This window comes from Syngnathus floridae, chromosome 5, assembly GCF_059516105.1.
Source record: "Syngnathus floridae isolate MCC-2025c chromosome 5, RoL_Sflo_1.0, whole genome shotgun sequence".
Classification (NCBI taxonomy): Eukaryota; Metazoa; Chordata; class Actinopteri; order Syngnathiformes; family Syngnathidae; genus Syngnathus; species Syngnathus floridae.
In genome coordinates this window covers 13,942,687-13,957,527 of record NC_142417.1, presented here as the reverse complement: position 1 = coordinate 13,957,527, position 14,841 = coordinate 13,942,687, and the positions used below count along the sequence as shown (strand labels likewise).

The 14,841-nt window shown below is 38.4% G+C and overlaps 1 protein-coding gene and 1 long non-coding RNA gene across 5 annotated transcripts; one reads left to right on the top strand and one right to left on the bottom strand.

The window, feature by feature from the left end:
* Positions 1 to 98: 98 nt before the first annotated feature.
* On the bottom strand, positions 99 to 9,374 carry susd1 (sushi domain containing 1). Of its 4 annotated transcripts, XM_088377209.1 has the most exons (18): positions 9,257 to 9,374; positions 8,790 to 8,957; positions 8,549 to 8,680; positions 7,298 to 7,453; positions 7,058 to 7,210; positions 6,798 to 6,977; positions 5,348 to 5,527; positions 5,081 to 5,260; positions 4,793 to 4,972; positions 4,073 to 4,252; positions 3,735 to 3,899; positions 3,564 to 3,658; positions 3,240 to 3,426; positions 2,223 to 2,316; positions 1,388 to 1,634; positions 1,275 to 1,314; positions 858 to 951; positions 99 to 565 (listed from the first exon to the last, which is right to left on the bottom strand). In XM_088377209.1, exons 2-18 carry the CDS (start codon positions 8,842 to 8,844, stop codon positions 547 to 549), a joined length of 2,337 nt encoding a protein of 778 aa, XP_088233335.1. In that variant the 5' UTR covers positions 8,845 to 8,957; positions 9,257 to 9,374; the 3' UTR covers positions 99 to 546. The 4 variants fall into 4 exon arrangements, 3 of the variants coding, with proteins under 3 accessions (XP_088233335.1, XP_088233336.1, XP_088233337.1); XR_015858768.1 differs by lacking the exons at positions 1,388 to 1,634; positions 9,257 to 9,374 and having other exon boundaries at positions 8,790 to 9,199; XM_088377210.1 differs by lacking the exons at positions 4,073 to 4,252; positions 9,257 to 9,374 and having other exon boundaries at positions 8,790 to 9,192.
* LOC148398299 (uncharacterized) lies at positions 7,577 to 11,192 on the top strand. Its single transcript, XR_015858779.1, has 3 exons — positions 7,577 to 7,861; positions 9,760 to 9,851; positions 10,287 to 11,192. It is a non-coding gene; the product is annotated as an uncharacterized LOC148398299 (long non-coding RNA).
* The last annotated feature ends 3,649 nt before the right edge of the window (positions 11,193 to 14,841 follow it).

Here is a 14,841-nt window from a genome sequence, read left to right as displayed (position 1 = left end):
TGGAGAATTGCGTAGCATTTCATTCATTTGGTGCACACACAGTTTTCAATTTTTACCAAAATGATTTTTTGTTTTAATAATCACCCACAAACACAATGTCAAAACTTAAAGCACATTTCGTGCTACTTTTATTATCAGTATCATATTTCTTGATTGTTCTGGATTTTGGACAGGAGTCACACCTTAACAGTTTAATTGGATCATATTTAGCATATTAATACAATAATTTTCACGTCAGTAAGCTTTTGTCATTGTCCCTCCAAGATTATTTTTATTTAAATCGTCATCAATGAAATTAAACGCGTTTACAAAAAAATACCTTAAGGCTGTCACTGGCAAATGCGTATTTAAAACATACAGATTAAAGAGGTGTATGACAGACATTGAATTCTACGATAGACAATTAACAGTTGAAATCCACCATCCTTGCATGCGAACATGAATAAAAAGCAACATCAATACAATGTTACAAGCGAATAAAAAAATACATATTTTCTTTTATTTTCAACATACTGAATAGCACTCCATTTATTGAAGTATTTATAGTCATTTTTTCTTGAAAAACCTGGAAAAGAATAAAGCAAAAGTTGATCAGCAAAACAAACGGGCACACAAAAAACACACAAAAAACAATCAAAACTAACACATCATTTGTGATTACAACTCAGTGAATATCAGAATTTGAAATATGCTATTATGACACACACATCATAATTCTAGAAATACTTGCATAACCTGAAAACATCTCAACACGCACACTCACACACACGCACGCGCACGCACGCACACGCATACACTCGAGCGTCATAATTCTAGAAATGCTTGCATAACCTGAAAACATCTTTCACCATCCTTACCAGATGTAGGTGTATCCAAGCAAAACTGCTAAAGCGATTACTCCTACTGAGGCAGCAGCACACAGCGAGAAAATCTTCACAATGTAGGATGTGCCTATAAAAAAATGGAACATGCTAAACATGTGGTTCCATTGCAACAAACTCTTATGGGCACCAAACACTATTATAAGAATTATTTAAAACAATTGAACTTACTACTACTCATATAGCTATCATGGTGTATTTAGGTGCTTCCGTACTGAAGACACACTTTGAGTCTTTCGATGACATTGACAGTGGCAGAGGACATAACAGTTTGGATTGATTTGAATAAAATTCAATTCAGATCTTTTTTTGCAATTATTGAAGGGCGGGCAGAAATGATTTACTAGAAAAAAAATGGTTAAATGTCTTAATCGCCATATTTTGCCATAGTACCTGTAACTTTAGCCCAGAGGACACAGGAACTTTTTGAATCCTACAACACAGAAAATGAAACAATGCTCAGTCCCCAAGTCCCTGATTTTTATTTTGTACTGTTTTGCATTCACCTTTTTCCACTGACTGACAGCACGCAAGATGATGTAGTAGTTTCTGCCTTTCTCAAGGGGCGCATTGAAAAAGCCTCCATAATAGTGACCATCTCCCACAGTGAAATGAATCTCTGTTCCAACATCTCTACTACGCATTTCAGCTGCAATGTGTCCCTGTGAGGAACCACTTTTCTCTCCATTCACAGGTGAGGAGCAGTCAAACATCATAATGCCTTCGATAGGAAGTACGAACACTTGGTAAAAACTGTCAAATGGAAAGAATGACAACATCTGTATCGTAATAGACATTCATCAATTATACTGCATGTTCACTGACCAGATCCAATATTACTGCTTACATAACCTAATGAGATGTAGCACAAGGTCGTTTTTAAGTATTTCTTTAAAAAAAAAATGTTAATTTGACAATATGTTAATTATTGGATGTGTAATTTTCAATGGCAATTTATTTATTTATTTATTTATTTATTTATTTATTTATTTATTTATTTATCTACTGCGTATCTGATCTTTTAACCTCCCTTGTGTGCCCACTCTTAAGTATCTATCTATCTATCTATCTATCTATCTATCTATCTATCTATCTATCTATCTATCTATCTATCTATCTATCTATCTATCTATCTATCTATCTATCTATCTATCTATCTATCTATCTATCTATCTCTCTCTCTCTCTCTCTCTCCCCCATCCATCCATCCATCCATCCATCCATCCATCCATCCATCCATCCATCCATCTATCCATCCATCCATCCATCCATCCATCCATCCATCCATCCATCCATCCATCCAGCTATCTATAGCTCAGGTCTCCCTGCTGTATTTTTTACCTTATTGGGTCAAGAGTACTGGGTGATCTGTGAAGCTTCAGAGTTGGTACAGGAGTCTCATATTCTCTGTAATGGACATCTGGTACTGCAGGTCCTGTCAAATGGTGCCATGTGAATGAATATTATAAGGTCCAATCCAATCCATTACAAATCGCTAAACACCAGTACAGCAATTCCAGTTCCAAACTGAGAAGTCAATGTATAGACCGGATGCTGATAATTTAGTAGACGAGTGCAGGCCATAGGCTCTGCCAGAAGGAGGATTGCACTGCTGTGGGAGTGATCGCTGCAAAGTTCAATCATGGCTAATCAAAGCTGCTCCTTTTATTCCTTTTAAATGTAGAGAGGCAGTCGTGCACTAGTCTCCACAAACAGAAGCACAATCAACACCCTTAAGTCCACAAACAAACTTCTTTGTTTGAGGGAATACTAGCAGTCATTTGTGATGACATTTTCTTTGCAACGCTGCTGAAGAAATTGGCGGTAGGCTTGAGTGTGGTCCCTCTGAGGCCGTTTCGAACTTAGGTTGTTGCATTCTAATGATTGACCACTGAATAGCACTACATTTTAGACATTGTCCCTTTAAACCAGTGATTGTCGACTGCTGGTCAGCGGCCCTCTAGCGGTCCGTGGCGGTATTGCAAGTGGTCCACAAAATTGAAAATGGAAAATAATTGTTACATTTTTAAAAATAAAATGAATTCATTATTTAGACTAGATTTATTTTCCATCTAATTTTGTGAATCATTTACCCATCCAAATGATGTCAAACGTAGCTGAGAATCCCAAAATAGACATACAGATGCAAATAAATAGCCTGTATCTGGCTATCCTCCTTTGGTGCAATATAAAATATTATTCCACCAAAGCAGTAGTTCCTGAGTTGCTTCGTGGTTATAATGGTGGTCCCTTGGACAAAACCAGTTGAAAAAAACCCAGCTTTAAACAATACAAGTCACAAGACTGGTGTGTGTATGGAGCGCAACGGGCATGAATTACAGGTAAGGTAAGCGCTACCTGTTAAACTGGTATTAATAGTGATGGTGGCCATGAATCCGACAGACAGTGCAGTGATAGAGATGCTGTAGTTTGTGGCTGGAAGCAGGTTGAGACAGACCTCCGGCCAGTCTGCCTTAGAACTCAGAAACCTCTTCCTTTTTTCAAAAAACGCCCTCTCATAGTCTCTGGATCCTATGTAGCTTACCTGAGAGTTAAAGGTAAGAATTGATTGTTTTGGCAATGGTCATAGTTTTCTGAGTAAATTTACATTGTGGTGATGAATGCTTATGTTGATCTGAGATTACCAGATGATCAGAAGGGTTTAAATTGGTTTGGCATTACCTTGTACGTTTCTGTGTCTTCATCATACTTCTCTGCTCTCCATTTCAAACATTTTTCATTCGAAACAAATAGGTGATGGATGGGTGGCTTGATTTCTGTGAGCACAAACACATTTTTACTATATTTGCGAAATTTTTTCAGCTGCCTGCCCTCAGTAGGAAAACGGCTCACCTATGCATTTGAGCGTAGCGGTCTGCCACACACCAGAACTGCTGCATGTGGAGACATTGCTGCCCCTCCAGCTGTGGTAGCCATTCGCACAGCGATGGATCACAACACTTATGTTACGCAATACAACCTCTGAGTTGGCAAGGATGGGGATCGGACCACATTTTGCTGGGAAAACAATGGCACTTATTAAATACACGGTGCAGCAAAACAATCTGGGCCACATACATATTGCATCTATGTGTGCAAGAATAGGAACACAGTAAAGTTCTATGCAGCGATTGTTTTAGGCTGGAAAATCATAATGACAAGTGTTTTCCAATTTTTAAATTCTATTATACCTTTGCAATTTAATGATACATTCGCCCACTCGCCTGATGTTAGACATGTGGAAATATTATCTCCATTCTCCTGGTAATATCCTTCCATACACTCATATAGCACAACACTGCCAGGACTAACGGAACCATTCCACAGGAGGTTAGTATGGGGGAGGGTTTGTGGGGGCCCACATGTTATTTCTGCACAAAGACATGGATTAATGAGACAAAAGCAGATCAGGGAACAGACTTCAACACCCATGTCTAAAAAAAAAAAAAACAATTCAGACATAAATACCATAAACCACAGGTGTCAAACTCAAGGCCCCGGGGGCCAGATACGTCCTGCCACATCATTTTATTGACAAATTGTGCGTCAAATTCGTGTGTCATTACTGGAATTGCAAATTGTCTTCACTTTTAATATCTTTTTTTTTAAATATTTGACCAGTTTTTACTCATCTGATTTGAAAGCGAGTTATTTCTCAGTTTGTTTTGTAGCTTTTACTGTAGGTGTTTTACTGAGGTGCTCATACATTTATTTGGGTTGACAGTCATAATGGCCCTCCGAAAGAAGCTATGACTACAATGCGGCCCGCCAAAAAAATGAGTTTGACAACCCTGCCATAAACTAAACAGTACTTAATTGTGGCATTCTATCATTGTTAAACTCACAAAACTCAACACTAATAAATATTTGTTTAGATTGAGCAAATACAATCTGATCTTCAAACATTGCACCTTCACACCAAAGATCAATCTCCTCCCACAGTCCGTTCTGTCCACATATTGAGAAGTTCCTCTCACTCCTTGTGTCATATCCTTCATCACATTCGTAAATAACCGTACTGCCAACATGTGATGTGCCATTCCACAGTCTTTTACTGTGCGGTTTCAAAACAGGCTCCTGACATCTTATTTCTATAACAAAACAGATGGCAAATCATGACATATCAGGGGTTAAGCCAAAACAGACATAGGAATTACGTCTTAATTTAGATTAGGAATCACTTTCTGCAACATTTTCACCTTGACAGTGCAGAGAGGGCTTGTCCCATTTCCCAGTGTCAGTACATACTGTTTGATTTATTTCTCCAACACTGTAATATCCAGATTGACACTGATAAGCAACCTGAGAGCCCACAGTGGAGATGTGATCCCATAACAGGAGTGAATGAGAGATGTCAGGAGGAGAGCCACAGTCAATTTCTACAGATATGGACAATGATGTTACTTGATCGTGACATCACTTCTGTGTGCCAACATCAGAGTAGAAGACCAAATCTCTGTTGTTACCTTTGCATGAAATGTTTGGCTTCGTCCATGTACCAGTAGATGAGCACAGTGATACTGCACTGCCCTCAATGTGATTAAATCCTTGATTACAATAGTAGTTTACCATGCTTCCAGGGGTGGAAGTGCCATTCCACACATGGCCAGTGTGTGGCACTGTATGGGGTTTTCCACACGATATCTCTTGGAAGATTCAGGGAAGTTACACACTGTTACGCACATTAAAATTGTAATACATTTAGAAACATAATATAGCGTAATTTTGTATATAGGTCCCTCGAGATAGCGGATGAGGACTACTTTTGTCTCAAATTTAAATCCGCATTTAAATGAAATGAAGTACCTCAATTTGTAACTCTCAGCAGTGAGTTGCCACTGGGTGACGCCAAAGCGATACAGAGACGAAAACGGCCTTCAAGGACTTTTACACTTGCAGAAGAAGCATATTTTTAATTGCGAATGTCGAAACACATAACGTAATTCGGAAGAGGATTAGGGCCAGTGAAGAAGAAAAAAACCCGAGGGGTAACAGAATTCTGACTCTATTCTCAGAGTTCTGACTTTAAAGTCGGAATTCTGACTTAAAAGTCAGAATTCTAATAATAAAGTCTGAATTCGGAGAAAAAAAGCCTGAATCCTGTCACCCTTCATTTTTTTTTTTCTTCACTGGCCCTAATCCTCTTCCGTACATAAATGTGTTCGATGTACCGTACCCATTTGGACTTTTCCAGGGCTGAACTATTGCCAAATTGCGTCTGTCAATTAATTTTTTTTATCAAATTGGCCACTCCTCAAACGGTAAAAATCATATCCTGCATGTAAAAATGACTACTGTGGGGAGAAAAAAAAACCATTCAGCAGTGGCTACAGACTTTAACACAATAAAGTACATCTTGTTTGAATCATCTTTGCAAGGTGTGATGGGATGGTGAGCTCATGATAATTTCTAGTTTTGCTTCGTGGTGCAGTCAGGCGTACAGGGGTACAGTTCTGGACCTAAATACAGAATCAAAGATAATAGTATTGGTGTAGGATTTTGAGCACCTGCCCTATGCCCCTTTTATTGAGTCCACCTGCTACACACATTACAACACGGTGACCACACTCAATTATAATGTTGTGATAGCCCGAGTTCATACAGAGCCTCATGCAGTGCCCACCCTGGAACTCGTATTTCATAGCATATGTGAGTGAGCGAAGGTGGGAGGAGAGCCACAATCAATCACTTAATCACACGACAGTAGCGGCATGCAATCGCCATTAAAATTAACTGATTAAATCAAAGCGTATCCATTATATTCCATAATCCAATATCATGGACAATGGATCTCACTGTCTAATGTACAGAAGATCATTGGAAATAATCATAACTGGATGAATTGATGATGAGTTAATTGTGGCGTTTGCATCAACATAGAGAAGAGGGTTGGGTCTTTCCCTCGTCTTTGGTTACCTTCACAGCTCATGTTGAGCCCACGCCAAAGTCCGTCAGCCCCACACAGCGAGGTATTGCTTCCGTTCCTCCAACGAAAGCCCTCGTCACACTCAAATGTAGCCACACTGCCAAATGTCGTCCCTGTTGCTGACAGAAGTACCGTGTCCTCCTGCGATGTTGGCAGACCACAGTCCACCACTGAATTGGGAGACCAAAGCTATTGTAGGGCAAATCATAATTGACACTTTACGGGAACTGTTTGAAAACTGCAATTTGACCTTGACAGAAAGCCTTGTCTTTGTGAGGGTGAACGTTTTCTGTCCCATTCCGGACTTGATATCCCAGCTGACAGCTGCAGTCAAAACTTCCATCCAGGTTCCAGCACTGACCTCCTTCTCCACAAATGCCCACAACGCTGCACTCATCTATGTCTGCGTAGCCAACAGAAAGCAAGCATGTCACGCAACCATGACCTGTAGATTTATTTTTCACTTCATGTTTTTTGGAGGTGAATTTACCCTGGCAATGGGTTCCATCATTTGGAATGAAGACTGGCATGTTATTGGAAGCCATGTATCCCGCCACACAGGTGCAGTAGTAGCTGCCGTATGTATTGTGGCATTTTGTGTGCTGCCCACAGATCTTAATGGCTCCTATCTGACACTCATCTTTATCTAGATGGAATAAAACCATAATGTTCATCAGTATTCATTACAACTGCACAATTAGTGAGATTAATTAGCTAAAATGACTTCACTGATGTCATAAAGCTCCATTTTGATCAAATTGAATTTAAATGCATCAAACTGTCAAAAAATTCTTGTTTTTGTTCCCTAGAACAAAACGTACCGTGATGTTTTTAGGCTTATACAATTTCAGTAATCCCTCGTTTATCACGGATAATTGCTTCCAAAAACCACCCGCGATAAGTGAAATCCGCGAAGTACGGTCACCAACATGAAGTACTGGGCAGGCTAACGAGTTAGCGGAAAGATGCTAATACGCGATCATGCTAACACGCGAAAACGGACTTCTAAAAGAATGTAAACGAACATTTGGAGCAATACTACATTGTCCTAAAGGTTAGACACATGTTTCCTCAATTTAGAAGTGTTATTTTGACATTTAAATGTTTTTTCAGTTTGGAAAAGAAAATCCGCGATGTAGTGAAGCCCCGATAAACGAAACGCGAAGTAGCAAGGGATCACTGTATATTGTTAGTACTTATCCCACTTGCAACCTCAATTGTTAACCTAATTTTTATCATCTCTGATGATGCCAATCAAACTTTTTGTGTCAGACAAAACTAATGTAATTTTATTTTGATGAATCTTTTTCACTTGATCTCATAATTCCCTGATGAGTATGTCTTCTTTTTTCCCCACAAGACAATGATTTCAGATTTACAAAATATGGTAGGAATATGCTAAAAGAATTCAATATCATATGATTGGTACTGTACATTGGATGTCAAAAACACAAATAAAAGTTGAAAACAATATAGACTTTTTACAATCTAATTTTTAGCTTATCGGTGTATTAATATGTGAAACTCATAATGTGATTGGAATGAACATTTAAAAATTGACTTGACTCCATGTTTTTTTACACCACAGTATTTGCTCTCGTTTAAATGTACATTTTGACACTACATGATTACTTATCATAAAAGTCAACATTATTTAAAATTGCATCAGCCAATAGAAATCTTTGCCAGGCAACCAAACTAGAAACTATAAGAAATATTTCTCATGATGCATATTTCCTACCTTGACAAAAGCTTCTTCCATTTCCTACAAAACCATACTTGCAGTTGCAAACTTTTCCCGAGTCATCAAGTTTGTCATCACATGTGGCGTTAATGTGGCAGCTCGCGCACACATCCAGAGTGTTTGCGGCAGCTGACAGAGGAAAGAACATCCATCACTCGCTTTCCTTCTTGAATGGGGCGCACTACTTTGTATTGAACGTCACTCCTCAAAAACAACAATTTTGTATTAGTCTGCTCACCTGAAGCCACACCAAAAAGAAAAATCATGAACACAGTCTTGCTTTTCTTGTCCATCTTCTATTTAATGTCGCCTTGCTGTGACCTTATTTCATGTGAAAGTTATCCTCCTCGTTTTCACTTCTTCTTTCATTTTGAATCTTCGTATAGAGAGCGCCCTTACTATGTCACTGCAGAACCGAGATAAGGTTGAGAAAATTCAAAATTGCCAGCGGTATTTTTATAGCTGTTGGTTTTGTGGTTTCATCTGCTACAATATTCTGACACATTCAGTTACATTTCACATTTGATACAATCATGTCATCATGCACACTCCTCGTGTGGAAGTTGATAACAGCCAAATTCTCACAGTGTGGTCATTTATTACAGCGTGTAAGAAATTATTGACCCAACTCCTGCAGAATTGGTAAAACTTGAAAATGGAAAACCCATAAAACCAAGGTAGCTAAAGGAGACGATATAAGAATACCTGATAGTCTTTAAACTTGCGACTCAAAGATACCTCATGTAACTGTCCTTCAATTTTAGTAAACCATCAAGCATTTGGGTTTGTCATGGTGACAGGGGTTTAGGAGGGGGTCCGTTCATGTGCAGTGGGAAGGGGAGATAAGTTGCAAAAAGTCTTATCTCCCCATTCAGTTGACTTTTCCTAATTGGTGTCTGTCACTCAAACCGGTAAGCTATTGCCTCACACCAATGTTGCCTGCTCAGGACTGATTAAGCCCACACAACTATAAGAATCCGTAAATAACCACCGAACAACACTGACCAAGACATTGTTAATTTTTTAAGTCAGAAACGTCATCACTCCTGTCATATCCTATGAGAATAGAATTACTGTTAACTTCACCCCTCCAAAAATAACTATATATAATCTTTCATTGTGAAAATATATTGTAGGAGTTTGAATGAACAAAATCCATGCAATTGTGTAAATGTGCCCAACATCGCTTTTTTTTTTTTTTTAAATAGTTCTTAACCAGTTTTCATTCACGGTGACGGGGAGCTGGACCCTGATTCTGGATGACTGGTCACCAGAAAGTCTCATGGCATGCATAGAGATGGTAATGATTCACTCAGTATTTTGCCTTCACAGTGTCACCAAGGGGAATTGAGCCCAAGCAACATGACACGATCAATGGCATCCATTTGAGTGGTTTTCTTTGGTGGCCCACCGCATTTTGTACTAAATCAAGGCCACATCAAAAGGTCACGAGAAAAAACTGAAAGAGAGCACAATATTTTAAAAACAAACATTTAAAAAGTTGAATATTATAACATCTCACTTTTGAAAGTAAATTCAATTCATAAGGTAAAAAAACGTTATCTTGCATTTTTGTCTCTATAAAGGGAAATGTGCTTTCGGGAGTTTGCAAACATATTTTTTAAGGTTGTGTTAAACTTATAATTATATTAATATCTAGTATTGGAGTGCTCGTGTGGATTGGTGGGTGGCGAAGAATGTGCAGGCAAACTGCATGAACTTGTTTTCTTCGAAGTGTTGTGGAATAGGCCCAGATAGGGAGTACCGGACGAGAACACCTCAAGGTCGGTGAGAAACGAGAACAACAGCACGTCTATGTGGCCGGGCTTCGCGAGGAAAACCCAACCGCCTGACCTCAGCAACACCTGGACGGGGAGGAGATGGCCATCGACCAATCATCTCACAATATTTTGCATGCTTTAATATTCATATTGTGTTTCTTCAAAACTGGGCAACCCGGAAGAATGTGTCGTCTTTTGGTGGTCACAAAAACGCACAAGCTTTAGTGTGAGGGACCCGGGACCCAGGCCTGTATTAGTGCGTTTTGTCAGGAATAAACAATTGGTAAATTTGGTCTGATTGATCTACTGGTCTTCTCTTTGACAGAACGGACTCGCAAAATTGTTAGGGGCGCCAGTGTGTGGATTAGGACATAGCAATTTATGTGTTAAGTGTTGATTGCAATTTGGAGTCAGATCAATAACTAAAATCCGTAACCTAACACTATTATTTATTTATTTATTTATTTATTTATTTTTCTGTTCTTATTTAGTTTGTATGTATTTTTAAATACTGAAAGAGATCACAATATTTTTGAAAACATTTAAAAAGTCAAATATTATAACATCTCTGTCATTACTGTGCAATAACATCCCGCTTTCCACACCTTTTTTGTCTGCACTGTTTGTACTATGTGTCCTCTCTGCATCCATTGCAGCCTGGTCATCCTAGAAGAGGGACCCTCCCATCTGTGGTCTCTTCTCAAGGTTTCTCATTTCCCCTAGCTGGAGTTTTGAGTTTTTTCTTGCCCTCTTGGGAGTTTAAGATCAGTTTAAGATCAGGGGATGTTTGAGAATATCTTTCGTTTTTCACATGTCCTGAGTGTTGTTGTTAGTCACCTAAATGTTGAACAGAGGCTGTGATTTACCGAAGTCAAATTCCTTGTTTGGCACGCTCAAACATGGCGAAAAAAAAAAAACTCTTGAACTCTTGAATCTCACTTTTGAAAATAAATTCAATTTATAAGGTAAAAAAACTTTATCTTGCATTTTTGTCTCTATTATTTATATATTTTCCTGTTATTTATTTATTTTGTATGTATTTTTTTATTTTATATACTATATTTGCATGTTGCAAGATATATATTGTTGGTAACCTGTCAGAAAATACAAATCAAACAGTAGTCACAGAAATAATTTGAATTTGACAAAAATGACAAGTAATGAAAGTTTAATGAAAAATACCTATGAAAATCTGTCGTTAAGTTTGAATTGCGGCTCAACAAAATTATTTATTTAAAAAACATGAAAGAAGCCTGGTTGGATGGTTGAATGGACAGATGGATCGATGGTGAATTCACAGGCTGATATGCAGATTCATAATTTTTTGTCATCCTTATTTGCGAAGACCACACATGTGAGAGTGTATTGTACACCCGAGCTTACTGCCTACTAGTGAAAGAGCATTGTTGAAAAAAAACCTCACTAAAACATACAATAATTGGTGAAGTGAAAATGTATGTCGGTAATAAATGAGCGAAAGCAGGAATTGTGCTGTACAGATTCAAGGTTAACCTATTTTTTTCTGCTTCACCAAAACGTTATTTTAGCAAGACAGTATTGCCCAGATACATTTAGGCTATTGTCATATTTATACATACAGTACGCATATGTTATCACCGCCTGATGTGTGCTGACAAAATGCTGTTTGATGAACATGCACATTTTCAAAGTATCAAAGTTATACATGAGTTTACATCTGTTTGCATTTGAAAATTCTTCTGCAAAATCTACAATACAGATGTTACAGCTTTTTACCCCACCAGAGAGATTCTGGCATAGATTCCTTGTGATTAAAACAACAATATCTTTATTCGGATTACATTACAAAATTTGTGTGTACAAAAAGTTGGGCTCTTGTTCCGTCAATTAGTAAATTTGTACCCGAGCCGAGTGCTTCAGAACCACGGCACTAAGGGTGACTTCACAGTGCAACTCCAGATCCTGTCATAAGATAGCGCAGGCGCAGCAGTGTTGATTTCCACGCGAAGGCCCGGGCTCAGGAAGCGGATCTTCCGGCGACGACAAGTCACCCTTACTTTGAAATCCATAAACGCTGCAAGTGTTAACCAATCTCCCACACACCAGGTCTGCAGCTTTCCCATCCATGACAGTCAAGTTGTTGACTGTTTTCTCTCTCAGTGACATGTCTCCATCATCGTCATCATCTATAAGCACAAACTCTCTCAGGTAAACCATTGCTACCTCATGGAGAGTATGATTCTCTCCTTGACCCTCCAAGGTGTGCCCGTCAACAAAGTTCAGAGTGGAGGTCTCTGTCAAGGTCTCGGGTGGGTCTGTGGAATTGTCTTCTGGACCTGAATAGGCCGGTGTGCTGGAATTCACAGTCCACATGGAGATCTGTTGAGAGCTGGCATCCCTCATACATAATTTTTGCTCATTGCATGATGTATTGTCTTCGTTTGTGATCTGCTCCCTCGTGGCGGAAGAGCCATTGTCTTCAGCGTGGCCATTTTCATATTGCATTTTAAAAGCCACCTTCTGGTCGTCATGGTACACTTGGACAATGCTGCGCCCTGTTGGCGAAGAGACGGGATTGCTGGGAGACGCACCTTTTCCGAGTGTCTTCATGTACTTTTTGAGCGACTTTACGCTGCAAAAAGTTAGAAAATGAGTCAAATTAATGATAGCAATACAAAAAAAAAAAAACAGGTGATTTTTTTTTCATTTATGTAAATTTTTGTAACTTTCCAACATGTGCAACTGAGATATAAAAATACCGTCAAACATCCTTTCACTCTAAAGATAATATTCAATGTGCCGATACGGTTTAAAATAATTAAAATATGTGTATATACAAAAGTTTGAGGTGGTAATATATTTTTAAAACAAAATTTATCCATTGTTAGGGCAAACAGATCTTAATAGTGCTGTTCTACTCTGACGCAAAGTCCAGAACATAATCACGTTTTAAATGAATAACTCTTAAGTACAATAAAAACAATACAATAATAATAAGCGGCACGTCAGAGGGGATCGGGCTTTTTCTGTTGCCGGTCCTTCCCTCTGAAATGACCTCCCCTTGGATGTTAGGCGAGCCCACTCACTGTCCATTTTTTAAAACTCGTTTGATTTTTTTTAGTCTTTGGCATTTGTATTTCAATTAACTGTTTTCACTGTCATTGTGGTTGTCCCATTAATATATGTGATGCACTTTATTACAGCTGCAGCTATATGGATAAAGTATTATATTGTACTGGATTGTAATACAATACAATAATCTCTCGTGCCTTGGGCATTTCTTGTGTTATTTTATGATCACAGTAGTCCTCACAAGGACATTTTAAGCAGAACAAACTGTCTTTTACATCTGGCCTCACTGAATAAATAAATGGCAGTAGTACTCTTAAGAGAAGCAAAAATAACATAGCTCCCTGAGGATGACTTCTTTGAAAATGGAGACTCGAAAGAGCGAAATAATGGAGACGGTTGTTCCAGCCATAAACACAAACATTTTTGGGCTTACATTTAACAAAAGACCATTCCATTGAGTATGCAAAAAGCATAGCATTCTGTGACGTAGCACCACACACTGACCTTCGTTCACTTGACTGATTCATAACCATGACAGAATCAGGACTCTATGAATAAATAATAACAACCATGTGCATGTTAAAGCCTGCCCATCTCTACCTTGTGGTTAGGGCTGAGCAACAATGGCGACAATAGCTAAAAGATAAAAAGGATTTCAATGCACTTGATAGAACACTTCATCAGTTTGAATTCACCAGGTCTGTTTTTGTTTTAGGGATGAATGCAAGAAGCTTTGCTAGTACCAAGGCATGAAATCTTCATTTCACAGTGGTAATATATCTAGCAAATTATATTTGAAATAATCAACATCTTGATCTTGTGTAGCACAGCAAAAAGCTCTTACAAAATCCTCTTATTCAGCAAAATCTATCACAACTTGGACAAAATCATTCATGAAGCAGCATTAGAACATGACTTCAATACAATTGCCATACGCACCGCAATTTGAGAAACACAACAACAGATCAGATTTCAAATATTACAAAGTTTTAAAATCAATTCAGGAAATTATGATCTTTTGAAATCTAGTTTTTTTTTTATGCTAAATACATTTGTGAATAGCAACATAATAAAAACCCTCACATCTGACCTTAAACACTTCCCAGCTGTATTTGTAGCCTCCTTTCAAAAAAATAAATCATAAATTCAAAAATAAGAAACTCACCTGGCTCAGCAGGGTGCGGTGTGCAGCTCTTGCAGTGCAAATAATGAAAATCACTTTCTGGTCTCGGCAACAGAGATTGTCTGTACCCGCCCTCATTTGATCCAACATCACTTAGCATGGCTCCCTCACTGTCATAGCAGGATGCTCCAATGGTTGACGGATGATCAGTTGCAATGCAAATAAAGGACAACTAGTGAATTAGAAATATTGTTGGATAAAATCAGGGTGAATATTGACATATCTAATAATTACCCACATTTGCAAAGAGTCCACAACTATAGGAGCACGTTTCT

What these genes read in the sequence shown, in the direction of transcription:
- susd1 (XM_088377209.1), bottom strand. Translation starts at nt 8,844, where the DNA reads ATGGACAAGAAAAGCAAGACTGTGTTCATGATTTTTCTTTTTGGTGTG. An exon ending in TGATGGAACCCATTGCCAGG is followed by an intron (nt 7,211 to 7,297) that starts GTAAATTCACCT and finishes TTGGCTACGCAG; the next exon opens with ACATAGATGAGTGCAGCGTT. An exon ending in GCTCAACATGAGCTGTGAAG is followed by an intron (nt 5,528 to 6,797) that starts GTAACCAAAGAC and finishes GAATCTTCCAAG; the next exon opens with AGATATCGTGTGGAAAACCC.